The 22,273-nt window shown below is 44.5% G+C and overlaps 1 protein-coding gene across 4 annotated transcripts in view; it reads left to right on the forward strand.

The window, feature by feature from the left end:
* The window catches only part of grsm (probable aminopeptidase NPEPL1 granny smith protein), a 54,157-nt gene extending 33,329 nt beyond the window's left edge, over positions 1-20,828 (forward strand). For all 4 annotated transcript variants that reach the window (XM_084589949.1, XM_084589948.1, XM_084589951.1 and 1 more), the window contains exons 11-12: positions 9,455-9,565; positions 20,482-20,828. In XM_084589949.1, the coding sequence (XP_084446075.1) occupies positions 9,455-9,565; positions 20,482-20,631 (261 nt within the window). In that variant the 3' untranslated portion in view covers positions 20,632-20,828. The remainder of the gene's footprint in view (positions 1-9,454; positions 9,566-20,481) is intronic.
* Positions 20,829-22,273: the final 1,445 nt, after the last annotated feature.

Below are 22,273 nucleotides of genomic sequence, written 5' to 3' on the forward strand. Positions count from 1 at the left end.
TTCTCGCATAATGCTCGCACTTTTTCTCGCGGAAAATTGATGCTAAATTAGTTAGTGCGATAATTATGCGGGGAAAATTTCGAGCAAATGTTTCGTAGTGCTAAAAGCAAATTTAAATAGGCGCGAATTGGGATTCTTAGGTCAGATATTGTAAATATAACTATAATATTACTTTCAAGCAAAACTTACCCTTTTTATAAAAGTACAGGGTCGCCAAAAGCACAAATTGCTAAAGCACTTTATTTACCGCACGCAGCCTCATCATCACTCCCCATGTTCCATGGTATAATGCTCACAGCAGATCATACAGTTCTACTCTTGATCAGAGACTCGATCCGAGTCTGTATCGACACTGCAGTTGCTGTCTCCAGTAGCGCACTACGCAGAACTCGATGACGCTGAAGAGCCTGCTAGCAGCGCGGTTGCTATGCTGTAGCCTGTTCTCGAAAGCTTTCAGCTTAAAAGCAGCTGTATAACTTGCGTACCGCCCCACCACGATGCGGCATCAAGAACACAGTAGACGGTGAAACAAGGTAAAAAAAATAAAATGAGCTTAACCGATGATGATACACCCGAGCACACTATTGCCGCCTGGTAGCGCGTGCACACAACGAGGCCAGCTAGGTTCATTAGTGCTCCAAAGATGGCGCTTGTTACTACAGTGAAATCTCGTTGATATGATTCGGCTAAATACGTTTTTCGGCATAATACGTTTTTTTTTTTCGTTCCCGGCCGATGCCCTATAGAGGTAATGCATTTTTGTACGGCTAATACGATCGTATTTCCACGTTGGTTTGGATAATGCGATCGCGGAAACGTCTTCCGTAAATCTCGCGCAGTTTCGATTTTCGCGCCAGGAGGCAACAAAAGTGTCCTAGTGGGATCCGACAGTAGCTGCAGTAGTCGTAACTCCCCTAGCGCTCGTGGCCGATTTTCGATGTTGGACATGACCTTTGCTAGACACGTATAGGAATCACATCTCTCCAACTATGATGATGACATCAGAGCCAGTCCTTTGCAGCGGGTGGGCAGAGCTACTGAAATTATCGCATCGAGCAAAACTACAGGCACGGTGGACTGAACACGCGGCGACATGCGCTTCGTATGCTCGAGGCTTGGCCTGGCTCGGCTCGGCTCGAGTCCGGCCGTGCCTCAGCACAGCGTCTGCAGCGTGTGGCGGCCTCTGGGAGCCATTTTCGCAAGCTCGCACACCAAAAGCGCCGAAGCGCACCGAAGGTTTTTAGCGCCATCTATCCTAAGACATAGTAATCACGGTAAAACCACGTGACCAAGAAGCAGTGATTGGCGCATGCATTGACAATGCTGTAGGCTTTGTTGGCTTTGTGTTTGCCATGTCTCGTTGCCATTTTGGTTTTCCGAGCATTCAGCTTGCACTTCGCACTTATCGTTTCTTTTGTTTTGGTGCCGCGTTTCACCCGTGCGCTTCACCATGTCTAGGAAGCATAAAGCGTTATCGCTCAAAGAAAAACTTGACATTCTCGTAAAAGTCGACGACAATCCGCAGAAGAAACGTGTCGACCTGGCACGCGAACTTTGTTTGCCTGTCTCCACGCTGAACACGATCGTCGGCAAGCGAGAAGAAATTCGGAAAAATATTCAAGTCTTCGGCGCCGGCTTGAAGCAAACAAGGGGCGCCCAGCATGGCAAGATGGAAGGGGTTCTACTGGCGTGGTTCAGGGAAGTAAGGGCGGCGGGCGTGAACGTGGACGGGACAGTTGTTCGCCAGAAAGCTGATGAGATAGCACTCAAATTTTAAAGCTTCGGGCGGGTGGCTCCATCGTTTTAAAACATGGCATGGCCTGTCGTATAAAACCGTTTCCGGCGAAGGGAAGTCTGCCGACCAAGATCAAATCTCCAACTGGCTTTCGACTCTGCTGGCGGTGATTGCTCAGTACCAGCCAAGGGACGTGTTCAACGCAGATGAAGCTGGGTTGTTCATCAACCTCCAGCCCGAGAAAAGTCTCAGCATGAAAGGTGAGACGTGTCAAGGTGGAAAAAAAAGCAAAGAAAGAGTCGCCGTATTGTTGTGCTGCAACGCTGATGGAACCGAGAAGCTCAAGCTTACTGTCATTGGCAAGTTCTGCAAGCCACACTGCTTCTCGCGTAACCCAAGCCTTCCTGTCGTTGACAAAGCGAATAGGAAGGCATGGATGACCGGAGCCCTTTTCACAGTGTTCCTCACCCTTCTGGATGCCCGGATGCGTGCCGAGAACCGTAGAATTCTTCTATTTCTCGACAATTGTGCCGCGCACCCTGTCGATACTTCGTGGATGCAAAACGTCAAAGTAAATTTCCTGCCGCCCAACTGCACCAGCCACTTGCAGCCCCTAGATGCAGGAATCATTAGAAACGTGAAATTTCACTTTAGGAGCTTGTTGGTCAGACGCTTTTTGGCCAAGGTTGACGGGAAAGATGCCAGCTTGAAGGTGGATCTTCTTGATGCCATTCATTTTCTAGCGATGTCATGGGATCGTGTCAAACCCGACACCATCGCCAACTGCTTCAAGAAGTGTGGCTTTTTTTGTGCATCTGGCGATACTGAGGAAAATGGAGATGACAGCGCAGAGATTGACATCCCGGACTGGGGTGACCTCGATGTCAACGTGTCTCCGGAAGAGTTTGTATCGGCGGACGACCAACTGGCGACATGCGAATTGCGCATTGTCCAAGACATCATCATTGCAGATGTTACCGCTGAAGAGGAGAGCGACGACGATGACAACCAAGACGCCGGAGATTGCAGCGGCGATCGTCGGCCATTAAATACTGACGGTGCACTCGAAGCTTTGGACGGGCTTCGTGGCTTTGTCGCGTCTGCGGAGCGGAGTGAAGAAACTGCTACTCGTTTCTACGAGTTCCAAAAAAGCTTTCTTCAGGACCTCGAAAAGCAAAAAGTGCAGCGCAAAGTGACGAATTATTTTAATGTGCTTTAATAAAAGCAAGTTCTGTGCCAAGTATGTATCATTCGCGATCTTTTGGAGTCCGTTTTGGATAATACGATTTTCGGATAATACGCTTTTATTTTCGGAGCCCGTGAGAATCGTATCAACGAGATTCCACTGTACTAGCAGCTAGTAGACGACTCTCGCGGTGGTAATATTGGTGGTGCGATGATTATGCGAGGAAAAAGATTCTGATGTTTGATGCCCAATGTTGGGGGTGCGAGCATTACACGAGTGCGAGCATTATGCGAGTAAATACGGCAGGTTTGTTATTCAATTTTTATGTGCATTCAAAAAACTGATATTCGGAATTTAGTACTCGAAAATTACTGAATGCACCGAAAATGACCGAATTCACCATAGTTTCCCCACACTGCACGCTTCACTTTAATGCTTGACCGTGTGGACTTGCAGTGCAGACCCGCTTCACAAAAGGGAAAGTCACAAAACACGACAGGGCCGTTTTGTGAAGAGGGGGGCCCACCCGACAGTGTGCGAAGCACTTGACCAAACTGGGTGAAAACATCGTTTTCACTTGGATTTCATTTGAAATGCAGACAACCACCGGGCAGGTGTTCACCAGAAAAAATTACTTGGATGCATATGTTTTTCATCAGTTTTTTTTGGGTCCATTCGATGGACATTTTTTCTGGTTCCTTGAAAGCTGAATTAACGAGAGCCTACTGTATTCAGCAGGGATATCGCAGCTCCACCCAGTTTTATGCTAGTCTTTCCTGTACAGAAAACCAGTTTACAGATTTTTGTGGATTTTTCAGTAGATTATATAGTGAAAATTTGTTAATTCGAACCCCGATAATTCGAATTTTCGAATAATTCAAACTACCCTACTTGGCTCTGCTAAGCTCCATAGAGATCTGTGTATAAAAAAGCCCGTTAATTCAAACGCGAGTCGGTTCCGCTACGGATAATTCGAACTACGCGCCACCGCATCTGGCTGCAAAAAAAAAAAGTAAAGAAACATCTTCGCGATTGGAAGACATAATTAGAGAAGATGGAACCAGGTAAAACGATAGAAGAGTGGGTAAAACTTAAATGGCGCCATGAGCGGCGCAGCGACCGGCGGCGTTGGAGGGAGGGGACGGCGGCCGCAGCAAGATCAGTGCATGGCCGCAGTGGCGCCTGCGGGCTCTCTCCTGCGCGCTCTCTCTCCTGCGCAACCTCTGTAGCTCGTAACTAAATACTTGTTAATTCCAACCCTGTTAATTTGGAAATAGGGATAAGCACTGTCCGCGCCGTCCCAGTTAACGCCCATGAAAGGCTATGATCTCGGACGGGCGCTATGGGTTAAACTTTTTTTTGTTTTGTTTTTTGTGATAGCCATCCAACCTTCCCCCCATCAGTTGTCAATAGAAGCACGGAGTCGCTTCAAAAAGCCCGCTTGCTACTATCGCGCCTTCCAATGATTGGAGTGGCAGTAGACAGCGCCTGCCCCAGTGGCTCATAGCATGATAAAGCGAACGTACTGAAAACGAGGCTTGCACAACCGGACAAGCGCTGGCACTTTGCCAAGTTCGCTTCCTCCCCCAATCCCCCCCCTCCCCCCTGCTGGAGCTAAAGTCAAAAGATAAACACGCTGTTATCGCATGGCTGCGCACCATCTTGGCTCACTGCCAAAAAATGTTGACCGTGACTGCTCGAAATGGAGGCGCCAAAGAAACAGAGGCGTGAAAGAAACGAAAGAAACGAAGGGACGCACTTTTCAGATTCGTAGGCACAAATCGGGGCTGGGTGGGTTCATTGTGCGAGTGAGTTCGTTACGCGACTAAATACGGTACATTTACTGTAATACAAATGGTTCTTGCCATTTTTTTTGAGGCCATTCGATAACTGGAACATCCGATAATTCAAACTTTTTTCCTGGTCCCATGAAGTTTGAATTAACGAGCTTTTACTGTACACTTCTGTGCAATTCTGGTTGAATTTTATTTGTACTTGTACACGACTTCTAAAGTAAACGAGACAAACATTGTTTGCTATTTTAGATATTCAGCATTCGAAGGCTCTTTTTTTTGTCATGTACGTATTCGATTCATACTTGAAAATTTCAATATTTGCATACCCCTACATATTTTATTCTCTTGTGGGGGAGCTTCTGTCTGAAAGTTTCAGGTTAGTTCCCAAATTGATGTGGTGTAGCATCTGTCATGGTGTAGCTCTTGCTGCTTTATCCCGGGAATGACATCAGTAGTTAGGAAATCTTGCCGAATTAGATTTTATGTACTTTGATCTTGAGCACCACATGAAAATGAAGCATTGCCACCTTATGTTTTGTGCCTTTGTGCCTTGCATGAGCAGTTCGTGATTTTCAAAACCAGGCTCACTCTTTGTTAAAAAATAACAGCCCACTGGGTTGCTCCTCGGCCATACAGTGGTGCTCATTTTGCATAGTCAGTGTTCCAAAGTTTATGGTGGTGCAAAAAACTATTGCCCTGTCTTTTCAAAGCTTAGGGCATCTAGGGTGCTGGAGAGGCCCCCTATACAGCTTAAGAACAAGCCCTTGGGTTGCACATTTATTCACAAAAGTTGTTCATAAACAATGAAAGTAGTCCTACTGCAACATGATCTAGTCCAAAAGGTTTAAGCTGCCACTGGGACCTGCTGGTTAACCTATTTAGGTTGACAGGTTTAACAAGCAATAAGAACAAGTAAGCATGGATAAACTTTGCAAAAGAATGCCAACAAAAGGCAAGTGACTTTAAATTGAAGATAATTATGCAAAACGTGAAACAGCATGAATAAATTGACTATTTAAGAAATAAACAGTAACCGACATGACCTGGAGAAAATGTATTGGGTACTGAATTAAATAGAATGCAAATGCATGAGAGTAAATACCGTATTCACTTGAATGTAAGACAGCAAACTTTTTTTTTTTTTTTTTTTTCCATAAATATGATGCACGGTTTGGGGGGTTCGTCCTAGATTTGGGGCCATCTGAAAACAGGGTTGAAGACAGGAGATCAGTCCGCGCGATGAAAAAAAAAAAAAAGGTTCCACGAGAAACGCATGAGAGGCTGCAGGGGTAGCCTGGTGACAAAAAAATATTGTGTGGCACTTTGGACCACTAAAGTGCGATAAGGCAAAAATCTTTGTTTGAAATTTCTCTGATTCTTGGTTTTACTGCGGCGTTTGAGGGAGCCGCACAGACGCCTGGATCTGTATGACGCGATAGTGTAAGCTGTCAGCCAACATATAAAGCCCTGCTTCAACCGAGCCGTATGAATGTGCCTTTGTGGCCTACGGATAATGTGAATGTCAGGCTGATTCTGATATCACCCTTCCATATGGAAGAGAGGCCCGAGTTGGCAGCGCCTGCCAAACGTAATGCTAGGAAGCCATACATCCAATTAGTGCTCAGCCATGTCAGCTGCCAGCTACCCCCTCCCACGTAACGAAAGCGTATTAAGGCTTACACCTTAATATGTCCCTCTTAGGGGGGGGCGTGGGCCCAGGGTGGCCCATGCCAGGGAATTAGCCCTTGAGCATTGGATTAGTCACACAGTTTTAAAAGCAAGCAAAGGCTGGGTGAAGCATTTTATGAACTGCACAGGATTCTTGCTCCGCTTTCGGACTTCAGTGTGTCAAAGGCTTCTGAAAGACTTCGAAGAGAAGTTAGTTTCATTTCAGCATTACGTCATTGGGCTGCGACGTCAACACGACTACAGCCTGGGACAAATAGGCCACGCTGATCAAACATCAAAGCATTTTGACATGTGGTCATCTACATTGTCAAAAAGTTGGCTCTTAAAGACGTGAAAGTTCAGACGACGGGAAATGAGAAGCAACGGGTGACCGTAATGTTAGCTTGTACTGCGGACGGTAGAAGGCTTCCCTCCTACATTATCTTCAACTGGAACATTGCCGAAAAAGAGACTTTCCCACTGGTGTGATCATCTGCTGTAATGAAAAGGGGTGGATTACTGGGAACATGTTCTACTGGCTCCGCACTGTTTGGTTCCGTTATCCAGGAGCGCTGCTGAGGCCACATTCAATGCTGGTTGTGGATGCGTTCAAGGGGCACGCCACTGACGTTAGCAAGGCTTTAATAGCGGACAACCGGTGCGACCTCCATCCCAGGAGGGATGACCTCTCAGCTACAACCTTTAAATGTCTGTTTGAACAAGCCTCTGAAGAACAATGTTCGTAAATATTACTGTGAATGGATAGAGCAAGAGAGACCTGCACTTATGCCTACCGGAAGGTTAAAACGAGTATCGTTGTCCCAGCTCGCGCTCTGGATCCTGGACACTTGGTGCGCTATTCCTCATGAAATGGTTGTCCATGCATTTAAGAAATGCGAAATTTCCAACAACCTCAACGGCACGAAGGGTCACATGTTGTGGGAAGATAATGACAAAGAGGCTAGCAGTAGCAGTTGACAGTGAGTGATGGTCATTGTACTCGTTTGTTGCAATAAAGGAGAAAAAAAAGTTTTTTTTCGTTGTTGTTAATTGAAGAGTCGTCTTAGATTCACATGAATACGGTAAAAGCAGGACAGGCTGCACAGTTGATCATACATGGTAGAACCTTGATATATTTCATTGTTGTTTATATCCAGCAGTGCCATGCAAATTATACCCCTATGATTCATAATTATTTAACTCCTGACCAGCAGAACATTCGATATGCCTCAGCAAATCATGCTGTTCTTGATGGCTCTCCTGAAATCACTTTTCGTCTTGTTTTGGGTCATCTGCAACCAGCCACACGAAACAATTTTTTGCTTGAGGTGAAAGACAGAACAAGTCCTGTAAGGGGTTAATTTGAAATTGGTTTATTTTTCACTGGGGTAGTATATATTAATGTCACGGCATTAAGGGCCCCATTCTACAGAAAATCTGTCATCAGCATCAGCATTGTCATTGGCATTGTGAATGAAAAATCACACTGGTTCTTATTGGTCGTCAGGTTGGGCGACGCCACGAGACCACATGACGTAGTAACAGTGAATATCCTCATGTTCCGCTCATCTTTCTCTGAGTGGCCGAGGGATAAATTGTAGTCCTCCAGTGTGCCCTGTGAGCAGAACAATTCAAAAGTTTTTGTGTGCTTTTATTCTCACCACCTTAACCGTCAGTGTACTTTCGCTGTAGCTTGAGGTTGCTATTAATAAGACAGGTTTTCTTGGTCTCTGTGCTTTCAGTTTTAAGAGGCTCTGTTGTACTGATTCAGGCATGATTTAGTGAATTTAGTGAACCCACTGTGATGGCTCCCTGGTTGTAGCATTGGGCTGCTAAACCCAAGAACCCAAGTACACTGGGTGATATATCTAGGAAGTGGCAGCCTCATTTTGATGGAGGCAAAATGCAAACATGCCCTTGTGTTGTGCAATGTCAGTCATGGTAAAGAACCCAGGGTGGTCAAATTTACTCTGATGCCATCCACTGCAGTGTCTCTTCGTCCATTTGCAGCTTTAATGGCATTAACACGTTCGCTGCAGTTTAAGTCCTCTGTGTGGCACATCATTTATTCATGATATGCAGCCTCGAATACTGGGTCACAGGTTGAAACTATGGGACAGATTTTATTATGTGATGTAATAAGAAAGTCCTCACAATAAAACCTGCATAACTCAGTGTTCCTGGTGGACCTGATCCACTGATGACCCTGGCCACAGTGCATATGTTTACACCCCTTGTACCGTATGAAAAATTATATATATTATTGGAAGGTCGTTTTTTGCTTTTGTGTGAAATGTGGTGCCCCTGTAGTGTCATTAACAGAGGTGCTTATTGGCACAGAGACATAAGTGCCAACTGGGGGTTTGATTTCATATATATACATATTTTGGGCATTAGATGGCGAATTAATCATTTGGGATATCAGTGGTCACAATGATCATCAAGAGGAGAAACTGAAGTTCTTAAAGGCTTGGGGAGGGGTAGTACTAAATGTTCTTGAACTTCGTTTCAGAGACTCCTGTCTTGAATGAACTGCTCAATTTTTATTACTGGTTGTCTTTGTCTTGGCTCTTAGTTAGGTCTTTCCTCACATCTTTGGTGTGTTGTGTACAGCTCAGTCCCAAGGCTGCGCGTGGGCTCTGTTGTAGTGGAAGGCTCCAAATTTGTTTTCACGCCTTGGGCTCTTGAAATCGTACAGTACAGCAGCCATTACAGCAAATTTTTGATTGTGTGGAGAAAAGTCATATGGCACCATGGCAGGTCTGCCGTACACATTCGAGTTTTTTGGTGGCTAGATAAATGCAGCATGGAAGCTCCTCTGATAAAATGGATCGTCAATTGTACTTGTATGAGGAAATTTTTTTTGTGGGAGCTAGTAGTATTTGAAGTACAAGTTCCACGAGGATTGTACTTTCAACTTTGTGAGTTATTTTGTTCCACATTTAGCTTTTTATTTCAGGACGCTCTCAGAAATGCTTGTTTTACGTTAGCATTCAATATGGCTGTTCTTGATCCGTTACAACAGTTAATGCATGGTAAAATGCTTTTCTTTCTTTTTTTTGTCTATAGGACCGAAACAATGCCCAGCCATCCTGTGCTGGTTTGTTCATCTGTTCTCATCTGGGTTTTGAGTTTCCTGGTGTGTGGATGCATGTGGACATGGCTTACCCGGTGCACTGTGTAAGTTTTCTGGTGGCATCCGTCATAGATGGCGCACATAAATGCTATGCATTTGAAGACTTGGGAATGGGTATTAAATGTTCTTGGACTCAGTTTCAGAGACTCTTGTCTTGAAGGAACTGCTTAATTTTTATTACTGGTTGTCTTGGCTCTTAGTGAGGTCTTTCCTCAAGTCTTCGGTGTGGTGTGTGCAGCTCAGAGTCCCAAGGTTTACCCGGTGAACATACTAAATGCTGTTGCATTTATGTGCACCACTTGAAGCGTCTGTACAAAGTTGTAATGGCGATGTATGGGGTGGTTTAGCACTGGAGGCGTCTGGACATAAAACTGAGAAGTGATTGCATGTGGTCTGCACTGGTCAGTATGGCGACTATGTCCCACTGCATAGTGTAGATGCTTTCATCCTGTTTCAGTCATTGGTAAATTCGATTTAAAATATGTGCATGTTCAATAGATCATGCTTCTTGTGAGATGAATGCTCTAAACCATTCTGTGTGTTCTTTTGTGGCATCATAGGCTTCACATATTTTGCATTGAAGTGTTAGAGATAGAACTCTGGTGCTATTGATGTTGAACATGGAACCTGTCCATCATTAGAAGAGTTTTAGACATTCATCAATAGGTGAATTTTTGTCATAACTTTTATAATCCCCAGAAGTAACTTTCTTGACATTCCACATACCGTATAAACGTGTGTAAGGGCCGCACTTTTTTTTTTCATAATCGAGGGCCAATTTTCGGGTTGTGGCCCATACACGCGACATATGAAAAAAGAAAAAAAAAATTTTTTCAAGTAAAAACAGACCAATTACAGTCGTCGACCGATTTTTCGGACACCCAATTTTTCGGACATGCTTTATTATTCTGACTTTTTCCTGACCTCAGGACATACTTTATAAAGTCAATGTGTTACGCTGCTCAAAATTTCGGACACTCTAAGGAGGGCTATTCAATTTTTCGGACATTCCAAGCGTCAGCCGGGCCAACTGCCACACATTTTGAGCGGTGTCGCCGCCATCTTGTTTATTTACTTTTTCCTTCGCTAGCCTCAAAACCGGTGCCAACCTTACGTGTCGCTCCTCAGCTAAACTGACGCTGGATACAGGCTATATTATTTGCCTAGCAGCTTCCATTTCCGAGACAACGTCGCTGCTTGCTGCCGGAGTGCTTTTTTCTTCCTTTTTTCTTTTAGCGTGATCGCTTTGACTGCCTGTTCCCCTGTTCTTCAGTGTGTTTTCCATGCATTGCCGAGCGTAGCGAGTAAGCGTAGCCGTGGTATGCTGATGCGAGAACTATGTTCTGTCACTACTGTGGCTCGCATTTAATTGAATCTGCTTCAGTTCTTCAAGAAGCTGTTTCCGGATTTTATAAGATTTTTTTTTTTTTGCGTGCAACGCGGCAGCGAGAAGGCACTCAGTGGAGTCGGCGTTGTGATCCAGTGGTTGGTGGTTGTGGTGTGCCTTGAGGGTAGGAAAACCTACTCTGTCGATTTGCTTGGAGCACTTAGTATGCTCGCCAATGCGTGGAAGTCTGTAGCATCCACAACGCTGCGCAATTGCTTCCGCCACGCGGGATTTGTGCTGAATGACGAGTCGGCTGCCTTGGACGAGGAGAGCGTCGTCGAGCAGCTGTCAGGCAGTGAGAAGCTCATTTACGACCTTCGCACTGCTGGTGTCGAAATTCCATCGGCGGTCTCGTTTTCAGAGTTCACAGACGTGGATCATGAGTTGGAACTGTGCACTGGGCTCACAGATGCAGAAATTATTCGCCAAGTGCTTGTGGAGTCAGAGAGTGACGACGGCGATGACTCACCTGCAGCAGCGCAGCCGACGCAAGCTGAGCTGATGCAAGCGAAATTCAGGCGGACCTGTTAGCATGGAAGCGGAGCGTGGTGCAGAAAAGGATTCATGACGTTTTCCGGCCTCAGAGTGAATAATAGGCAATAAATTGAGCTTTTTTGGTGCACATTTGTTTTTTCGAACTGCCCGATTTTTCGGACATTTTCGTGGTCCGTTGAGAGTCCGAAAAATCAGTCGTCGACTGTAGTGAATGTGTGACGTTTACCATTCAGTCATCACTCACGGAGTCGGAAGCTCCACTACTTTCAGTTTAAAGCCTGCCTTGTAGCTACCAATATGCATGCCCATTGTGCTAGAAGGGCAACGCTCTACGGCAATTCACAAAAAATAATGCAGAAAGCACACGAGCCGCAACTATGGCATGCGACCATGCCAACCACACTATCACTACTCGCATGCCTTTGACAGTCGCAGAGAAAGCTGGCGTGGCCGGGGCTAGTGATGCCGATGCTGATATGGATTGCGGAAGCTCGCGGCAGAGTAAAAATATGATAATAATTATGACCCGCGACTTTGGGTGCCATCTGTAGCTGGCACCTGGAATCTCCTGTGCACGTGCATTTTGAAGGCTATTGCCATGTGGGTCGTGGAAAGTCTGGGTGTGACCCTTACACAGATGCGGCCCTTACACACATTTATACGATATGCATTATCTTCATCTGAACTGATTTTGCCAGCTCTGAATGCTAAGAATTTTGCTTATAGTTTTATTGGTTGCCCCTCCATTATGATGGTTCAGTGGCCTTGGTGATTGACTGCTGAAGGGAAGGGGCTGCGATCAAATCCCACTTGCGTCAGCCATGTTTGATGGAGGCAAAAAGCAAAAACACCAGGGCAATATGAGATATCAGCGCATGTTAAGAGCTGACAGCCCCCTTATATATATCTTTTCTTATTTACGGATCGATTTAGATAAAACTTACATCACTTATATATCTTGACATGGTGATTTCAAATATGTAATTGATTCTTTTTTTTTTTTTGTAGAGTTAGGGGGGGGGGCATAGTTTTCAAAATTTTTCCTAGTTATTGTTCTTCATTTGGAGGTGGGCTAATTACTAAACACACTAGGGCATGATGAAAAAGAGCCTGCCTAAATGATCTAAAAATATCAGTGCAATTAATCAAGAATTGAGGTGCTAGATTAATTTGAACTTGTGTTAGAGTGTATCAAACCTTTCTGTGAAAAGAACATGCATTATAAATAATTAGTTTTGTAAATGTTGCCTCAACAAATTGCATATATTTTAGTCTTATTGCACTCTTCAAGAAAGTATCTTTGCAGCAACAAAAAAAATGAAAGCAATAACAGTAATAGTTCAAGAGATAACGCTCCTACAAAATTGCTGCACCCTCAAAGATGCTGTTTTGAGAAAGCAAGAAAAAACACGTCAGAACATGTAGATTTAAATTATGGCAAGGTCTGACATATCAATATGGTCAGAAATGGTTGGGAAGTAAATTAAAGCAAAATTAATGTTCTCTGCCAATTTGAGCCAAAGTTACACTACAAAAATAAAGACTTCGAAGTAAAGGACCATCTGGGTGCCAAGACAATCTTTTCAGTAAATTTCCCCGCATGGTTATTACATTTACCTTGGTGTAAAAAGATACATGAGGTTAGCTTTCTAGCAAAAGAAAGTAACTGTAGCAAGAGCAAGTCTGGAATTATTGATCTAGTGACTGTCCAAAATTCAATTTTGAGAAATCTGCGAAAAACGTTTTAGGCATACTTTTTAATTACCAAGGCTAACAGCAACTCGATAAAATGAGTTAGCTGGATTTTGGTGTGAATGCACCGTTTCCCATGGGAAGTAATTGCCCCTGCAACTCGGAAGCAAATTTATTTCGACAAAGTTTGCAATTCCGCATGCCGCGCGCGCCTCTAAGTTTTCCGAGTGCTCGATCTGTCGTGCCCATGAAAACTGCTAAAGTATCACTTTTTCATCTGCATCATCATGATTACGATGCTCGCATGTGGCAGGAATCACCTCAGGGAAATCGTTCACTCTCCTATCTGTCATGCCGAGCACCACTGGCTACGCCCTTATTGGCCTATCACGGAGCGTCGGTGCTTCGTCGCTAATGGCTGATAACAGGATGATGCGTTGCCAGTGTCACCTGCGCCTCTTATCTCTTACTTCGGTCCTTAAGCCAGTATGATGCTCGAACCTAAATTTTCCCCGTTTTACACCGTGGTCGTAACAACTAAGCTAACTAGGCTTAACTATGCGACCTTTCCAAAATGGCGCCAAGCCACAAGCAGTCGATGCTGGCAGCCAACCAAAAGTGGTCATTTGGGTCGCACGCTTTTGGAGCCCAAGAACAGCGTGTGTTTTGCGCAAATTTGTCCTTTTTTTTTCCGCTTCAGGTGTTCGCTTACGGACGCCGATTGTATGGGAATAGCCTGAATCACGATCTTTCAAACGGGACCAAAATGATGCCGATGGAGCGCTTATTTCTCGATCTGCGGCCGATCAAAACGGCGCGATTTGACCTCAATTTAAAGGGCCAAACATTCAGTTTCGTAACTTTGGAACACTATAATGTGCGAAATAGGCGGTATTTTTTAACCAAAATTTGCAGATAGTTGCGGAAACATCCTGGGACCGCGAAAAGGAAGAAACAAAAAAATACGATTTTTCGACCGATTTTTGGTAGCAAAGAGCCGTGTCCTCCCTTAACCCGTTAACCACCATTTTATTTTTCGAAAAACGTACCGAAATTGCCAGTTTTTTTTAAGTGACAATAATTTTCTCTATGTAATTATGGTTCTGAAAATATATTACTTCGATGGTTTGTGGTTAAAATTAACATTTAAAGTTAAAAAAAAAACTGTTCTCGAAGGTGGCTTTCCTACAGTGCATGCCATATTGATGGGTAGAACGTACTGAAATACGGCATATTTATTTCATAATTGCCAATTTTTTTAAGTGACCATAATTTTGTCCATGTAATTATGGTTCTGAAAATATATTGCTCCAATGATTTGTGGTTAAAATTAACACTAAAAGTTAAAAAAAACTGTTGTCGAGGGTGGCTTTTCCACAGTGCATGCACATTGTGAATTGACTCTTTTGAGCCTTCAATTAGGCGCCAAAGGCGCAAAATGCATTTTTTATGGTCGACTAACTCCCTCTAGTGTTCAAAATTGCAACCAATGCAACTGACGACCGTCACTCGTCTTTCGAGATGGCAGCACCACAATATCGGGCCGGACGAGTAACTAGTCATTGGCGATTTTGGTACGATCTACCATGACAAGTACAGCTCGGGGTTGGCAGTTAATGGGTTAAAAAATCCCAGGAGACCTAAATTAATCTGGAGTCCTCCACTACGGCTTCCCTCCTATAGTTGGATAATACTGAATTCTGCAGTAACTGCCATATAATTCCTTGATGACAGAAGGCATTCCGCTGTTAGTTTTTCTGTTGCCTAAAAAAAAAGCTTATTATTGCATCAAATTATAAGGTCAAGAATTTCTATGCCTCTCGTTTTTTTGGTGTGAAATAATCAAAAACTGGTCTTATTTACTTTTTAGGGTAGTACAGTTGAACCCGGATATATCAAACCCGGATAATTCAAATTTTGGTTATATCGAGCTTGCAGAATATCCCTTTGAAAATCTCATGTAAAAGTATAGGAAAGCTGCGTCGTATATTGAACTCCAATTTTACCAGTCGTTCGATATATCAAACTCCGCACCATGCACTGGAAAGTGCGCCTTCCCCAAAGACTATCACGTCATCCCTGGCCAATTTGCCGCGGGACGTGTTCGAACCATGCGCGGAAGGAATGAGAGAACAGTTTAACGATGGCTGGTCTAGAGCAGCGCTGCACCCTTTCTCCAAAGGTGCACGCATCTGTGGTGATCGCTTGCCGCGCACCAGCATGTGACGTTTGCAAGCCATGTGCGTCAAGGAGCAGGAGGAAACCGGTTTGGCAACGGCCAGTACGGCGCGATGCAGCCAATGCAGCCGGGGTGTTCGGGAGAGAGGAAACAGTTCAATAGAGCGAAGCGCAAGGGTGTGTCCATTCTTCTGCCGAGCTTTCTTCCCTTACTCTCTCTTTCCCAGTCTTCCTTCGCAGCAGCAAGCATTACGCATGCGCCGACAAGCCTGCTCAGCCCGTGGCAGCCAGAACGTCGGAAGCTTTCTCCAGTGTGTGTTGTGAACTCTCTGTGTGCGGCGGGGGAGGTGTGATGCGCATCTTGTGTCGTTGTGCCGAACGTGCGGCGTAGTGTAAGCTATGGTGGCTGCGGTCATTAAGAATTGCCAGATTCTTTTTTTTTCTTTTGCGAGAGTCCTTCATCCTTGCATCTATGAGTTAACGAAACCATGTGGTCAGCTGCGATCATGATACCGGCTTTTAGCATTGTTCGCTTCAAACGGCATTTGCAGCTATCACGCTTTCCAATGATTTTGTGGCAGTGGACTCCGCTTGCCCCAATCTAACCAGGCTTGTGTAATCAAGACATCACGGGCACTCTGCTAAGTTCACTCCCTGCCCCTGCAGGAGCTAACATCAAAAGTATAGTCAAAAGATAAACACATTGCGACGTTATTGCTGCACAGCATTTTGGCACACTGCCAATAAATGAGCTGTGGATACTACAGCCAAAACAGAGGGACGCAGCACCAACTAATGTTTTTTTTTTTTCAATTCTCGGTGGCAAAAGTGGAGGGCGAGTTCATTATGCAAGTTGGTTGATTATGCGACAAATACGGTATCATTTTTCATGATTGCAAGTGGCATCTCAAGCCGATTTTTGTATATAAAATTATCGATGTATCGAACAAATTCGCGATCCTCTTCGAGTTCAATATATCTGGGTTTGACTAATAATGGGCTGTGTACCATGACCTATAGTTACTAGCCGTTACATCTTAAGTTGTTTCCTATTATAGTTCTTACCATTTGGGGATGTTAAAACCTTGCTTACAATACAACAAAACGTTATTGACTCTTGATGAAGTAAAACAACCAAATATTTCACTTCTGAGACTAGTGTAGACATATTTACTGTATGAAGTATATGTTTTTAACAAAGCTGGTTGGCAGTTGAAGGCCCACTGTTCACCCTCCGGTCGAAAATATTTTCTTCCCCAGTGAATGTGAGACTTTGCCCCAGAACGCAAGGCCGCAACGTGTTTCTGAAGAGAGTAACTAATAACGCAGTTACAGCCACCGCAGTCACCCGATTCTGTCGTGTTTCTCTCCTCCCGTTCCCTCGCAAAGGTTTTTCACTCTCCTGCCCGGTCGTCTAGCCTCCGCAAGACAAATTCCCTTTCCTCCTCCGCGTTTGGCGGGAGGTGGGGCGTGGCACACTGGGTGCGCAAAAAAAAAAAAAAAAAAAAAAAAAAAAAAAAAAAAAAAGAAAAAAAAAAAAAGACCTAGCGAGGCAGCGCGCGCCGCTAGATTCAGTGCGGCCGTGGCGAGGGAAAAGCGTGCAGCGAGTGGTAGATACCCATACTTCACCCTCAGACAGTGAGACGGACCAATGGATGTCGTTTTCTACTCCGACGTCAGCCTTTCGGCTCTTAGAGAAGGGGAAGCTGGTTTCCCGACGGGGAGGATGAGAGAGCTTTGATTTGTATTTTTGCTGCTTTGAGGCTTGCGTATTACTGTAGCATTTTGCACAGACTATCTCCGGTACCTGATCGAAACACTGGGCTTCATTGCTTAAAAGGTCCTTCCCTGGACAGTGTCCCTTAAAGTACTGCATAGTATGCTCATATGCTGGCAGGATAATTTTTTGGCAGTTCTGAAAGCAATTGGCTTCACATTTTTTATTTTGGAACATGACAATGCTGCCTTCTTTCTTTCATTTTTGTATGTCATTACCTGCACCTGGAGCTTTATGTTTTGTCCAGAAAAGAAATATGAATGTCCAATTCTCAGTTCTCCTCACTAATTGAATCTACGCTGTTACTACAAGATTTATTGATATGTTAACTCATTTTCGGTGTTGTCCACTACAGCGTCTCTCTTAGCCTGTAGCCTGAGTTGCTTTGGGACTTTAAATCCCATTTATACTTATATCATTACCGATCACTCACCTCGAAAATCGTTTTAGTGGTTAACCAATAATTTTCATCATCATCATCATCATCAGCCTGATTATACCCACTGCAGGGCGAAGGCCTCTCCCATATTTCTCCACTTAACCCGGTTCTGTGCTAGCTGCATCCACTTGACTCCTGCGAACTTCTTAATCTCATCCGCCCACCTAACTTTCTGCCGCCCCCTGCTACGCTTTCCTTCCCTTGGAATCCAGTTTGTTACCCTCAGCGACCATCGGTTATCCTCTCTTCGCACTACATGTCCTGCCCATGTCCATTTCTTCTTCTTAATTTCCACTAGAATGTCGGTAACTTGAGTTATTTCTCTGACCCACTCTGCATGCTTTCTATCTCTTAATGTTACCCCTACCATTTTTCGTTCCATAGCCCTCTGGGTTGTCCTCAACTTAAGTAGAACTCTCTTGGTTAGCCTCCACGTTTCGGCCCCATAGGTGAGTACAGGCAAGATGCAACTGTTGTATACTTTCCTCTTGAGCGATACCGGTAAGCTGCTAGTCATAATCTGCGAGTGCTTGCCAAATGCGCTCCATCCCAATCTTATTCTTCTTGTTATTTCCTTTTCATGGTCCGGATCTGCGGTTACTACCTGTCCTAAGTAGACATATTCGCCTACTACTTCCAATATTTCGCTACCTAATGTAAACTGCTGTTCCTTCCCGAGGCTGTTGAACAATACCTTAGTCTTCTGCATATTGATTTTCAAGCCTACCTTTCTACTTTTTCTGTCTAGGTCATCAATCATTATTTGCAGTTCATCCCCCGAGTTGCTTAGCAAGGCAATGTCATCAGCAAATCGCAGATTACTGAGGTATTCTCCATCTACCCTTATCCCTAACTGCTCCCATTCCAAGTCTCTGAATACTTCCTCTAAACAAGCTGTGAATAGTACTGGGGAGATTGTGTCTCCTTGCCTAACACCTTTCTTTATGGGAATTTTGTTACTTTCTTTATGCAGAACTATGGTTGCTGTGCAGCCACTATATATATCTTCCAGCACTTTCACGTACTGCTTGTCTACCCCCTGATTTCGCAATGCCTGCATCACCGCCGAGGTTCAATTTTGTGGCACATCAAATGAAAATAAATTGTGATGTCAGGACATTTGTTAAAACCTATGGAAGGACTGAATAAATAGGTATTTGGCATCATTTTCTATTATTGACATTTAATAATTAAGCTTCTTAGCAATCATATCTTGAAAGCATTACTTTTGATCTGACAGTGGCATTGAGGGCATCGAAAGCGTATTTCAATATAACATATGCTTATACAGTCGCCAACTGATATTTCGGACGGCCAATTTTCCGGACCTACCTGAAAATCCCGACCTTGCCATAGAACCGCCACACACTGCATAGAGTCAATGTGTAACACTAACCAAAATTTTGGACGTTTGAAGTCCTTCTCGTTCGATTTTCCGGACTTTTTCTTTCGATTCGCGAATCAAGAGCTACCGAAAACGCAAACAACACCGATGCCATTTTGCTTTTCTGGCCGCTGCCATTTTGGTTTACTGCAGCTTCAAACCCATGGGTCATATCGTCCGCTGATCACGCCATCGGAACCTCGCAAACTCGATATAGCCATGATAGCAAACACCGCTTGCTGCACCGTCCCGCCAGTGCCAGCTCTGTCGTGCTGCCATCGTACATGGTCATCAGTTGCCGCGGTCACCATTCACGTGTGGTGTGTTGTGCTGTACGACGTTCCTACTACAGCCCATGGACCAAGGCGTTATCCGGACACTCAAGCACCTCTATCGGTCTCGCATGCTCAGTCGCATGGTGTTATGCATGGACAGCGGCAAAACCTCCTGTGTCGACTTGTTGTCTGCACTCTGCATGCTTTCCGATGCATGGAAGGCGGTGACCATGGAGACACTGCGGAAACGCTTCCACCAACGCGTGTTTCGCGACCAGAGATGAAGTGTCGTCATCCGATAATGGTGCCAGTGAATCCCATTAGCCGTCTTCATCTGCTGACTTCATCGAGCACTTGCGCACTGCTGGAGCCGTTCCCATGGAAATGACGCGAGCAGTTTGCTAACGCTGACAGTAAGCTCTGCGCTGAACACACCAACACGAAATTGTTCACCAGGTGCTTGAAAGTGATGACTCGGGCTCCGACAGTGAGGAGCCAGAGGCTGTGTTGCCAACTAGCAGTGAACTATCCCAAGCTCTGATGGTACTTTCGGCTGTGTACAGCGAGAACGTCACCCTTGCCGACGTGCTAGCCGACTTACTTGTATGGCAATGGGGTGCCCCGTAGAGGCATATTGACCACTTTTTCAAGCCGCTCACTAAATAAAGTGACTTTTTTGTGTAAATTCATTTTTCGGTCGGCCTGATTTTCCAGACGCTATCTCGGCCCTTCAGCAACTGTAATTGTGCTAAATACTACAGGGATCAGCAACGAAAAAATTTACTTCAGGCATTGATGTTGCTTTGCTTATCACTGATGATGATCACAGTATAGACTGAAATGTGCCTCCTGCCTTCTTGTGCATGATGTATAATTGCAACTATACTTGTTGGCTTAGGAAGACAAAATAATTTTGTGATAACCGAAATTGTCATCAGGTTCAATGTGAGAAGACAACCTTTTATGGCATCTTGCTTTTTTCCTGTTCTTAGCTTTCCTGCTCAGCTAAAACTGTGAAGTTTTAAACTTTCCATGTGACCTCTGTATTTAAAACTTTCTCTTACTGACACTTTAACGAGAATATGAAGTAAATTTAGGCTAAATAAGGTTATTAGAATGTTCTCTACCTTCACTCCAATTCATAGGTGTGCACGGTGTTTTTTGCTGCTGCTGTTCTGTAGTTTGCATTTCACTTTAAAGCTGCATGGGCTTTATTAAATACATCTTTATGGGCTAATATTATGCTTGCTTATCACTAAACAGGCAAGTAGATTTTTTAATCCTTTTTGAACGATATGTTGAAATTGTCTTATGGCCTTGATTTCGATTTCAGGGTGAAAGGGCAACTGGCTATGGTGTTGCTCTCCTGCTGACCTTGTTTGGACACTGTTCAAAAAATCCACTCCTGAAAGAGCTCTCATCTTGGTGTACTGCCAATGCAGATGATGTAGAAAGAGCCACAAAGAAGATTCGGTTGGTTTGATTTTTTAAAATCTAAATTGCCATTGATAGCTCAGATTGCATTTATTGGTTTTCTGTGGTTTTCAAGACAAAATCCCTTTTGTTAATTGGTGTGTTTTGTTGTTTTCAACATATCTGTTCTGTTGATTGTTGTGCTGTTTTCAACAATTAACTTGACATGAATAAATTCGCTGCCTATTAAATGGATCGGATTCTTAATATGCGTCGTGTTTTACTTTTTGCCCTCGGGGGCTTTGTGCATGGTGTTTTTAAGAACATAACTTAGTAGCTGTAATTTATTTGACGAGGGTATAGTGTATCAATACTTTAGGTAGTGGGGGTGTCCTCAATCCTTTTAGCTAATGGGTGGCTTTCAAAAGGTGCTGAGAAATCTCATGTGTTTTGGCTTGTATGTGAAAAAAAGCATGGTCACATTGAAACTCAAGAAATGCCCCAATTATTAGAATGACTGGCTGTGCAGTGAAGCAGTTTGCAGCATTCAGTGGCTAAAGGAAAAGTGAAGAGTGGAGGCATGCATGGATTTTGACATGCATAGCATTAGGTACACAAGCCGCTTCAAGGAACTTAAGGGCTCTGCAGAATCCAGTTTTGGAACCCCTGGCCTAATGTATCAAGCCAAGTACTCGGCCACAGCTTCTTAGTGCAGTGACGTCTTGGTTTGTTGAACTTTGTTATACTGGGCAGCAGTTTACTGAAGTATGTGATTGGTTCATCATCTACAGCCCAGTGTTGGGTGCATGTTGCTCTTACATGCGGTCATGCTGAGCGAGAGACTCATCCACTCAAAGCTTTGCCATATTTATACTTTCTTTCACAAGCTGTTTGCAGCACTGTGAGAGGTAAAGGGGATTTAGGCCAACAGAATGGCGTGCACTACATTCGATCAATTTTTGGACTCTCTAGAGACTGCGCAAAAGTCCAAAAATGACATTTTATAGAAAAAGTCACTTTACATAAACTTCCGACTGCTACTGTGGTGGATGAAGCGGTCAGCGGTTTCTTGCCTACCCTTATGCTTACCCCGCCGGGGTGGCGCAGTGGTTACGGTGCTCGACTACTGTTCCCAAGGACGCGGGATCGAATCCCGGCCTCGGCGGCCGCTTTTCGGTGGAGGCGAAAAGCAAGGCGCCCGTGTGCAGTGCGATGTCAGTGCACATTAAAGAGCCCCAGGTGGTCGAAATTTCCGGAGTCCTCCAGTACGGCGTCTCTCATAGCCTAAGTTGCTTTGGGACGTTAAACCCCACAAACCAACCAAACCAACCTTATGCTTCACTGCTTCCCCTGCAGTGTTTGCTGAAACAACAGGCGGCAACCAGTGTTAGGTGGCTGTACTGCATCGGCACGAAGTCCCAACACAAAAGCGAACTTGCCGTGTTTTAGGAAGCTTCACCACGGCCTTTACAGTCCACATGGTGGAGCATCCTCTAAACGCAGTTGGGCTGTCTGAAGCGGTTGCAACAGCAGCACTTCTACAGCGTCACATTGCGAAAAGGACCGCGGAGACACAATTTATGATTATTCCGTCGATATTGCGGACAGTTTGCCAAAGCAAAGCTCTTGAAGCCGTGAAAATCGATAATTGGAACATTTTCCCACAGCTCCTTGATCAGCAAATTAACAAAATTTTTCTGTATTTTGAAAGA

Source organism: Amblyomma maculatum, chromosome 1 (genome assembly GCF_055883805.1).
Source record: "Amblyomma maculatum isolate TAMU_Amacu chromosome 1, ASM5588380v1, whole genome shotgun sequence".
NCBI lineage: Eukaryota > Metazoa > Arthropoda > Arachnida > Ixodida > Ixodidae > Amblyomma > Amblyomma maculatum.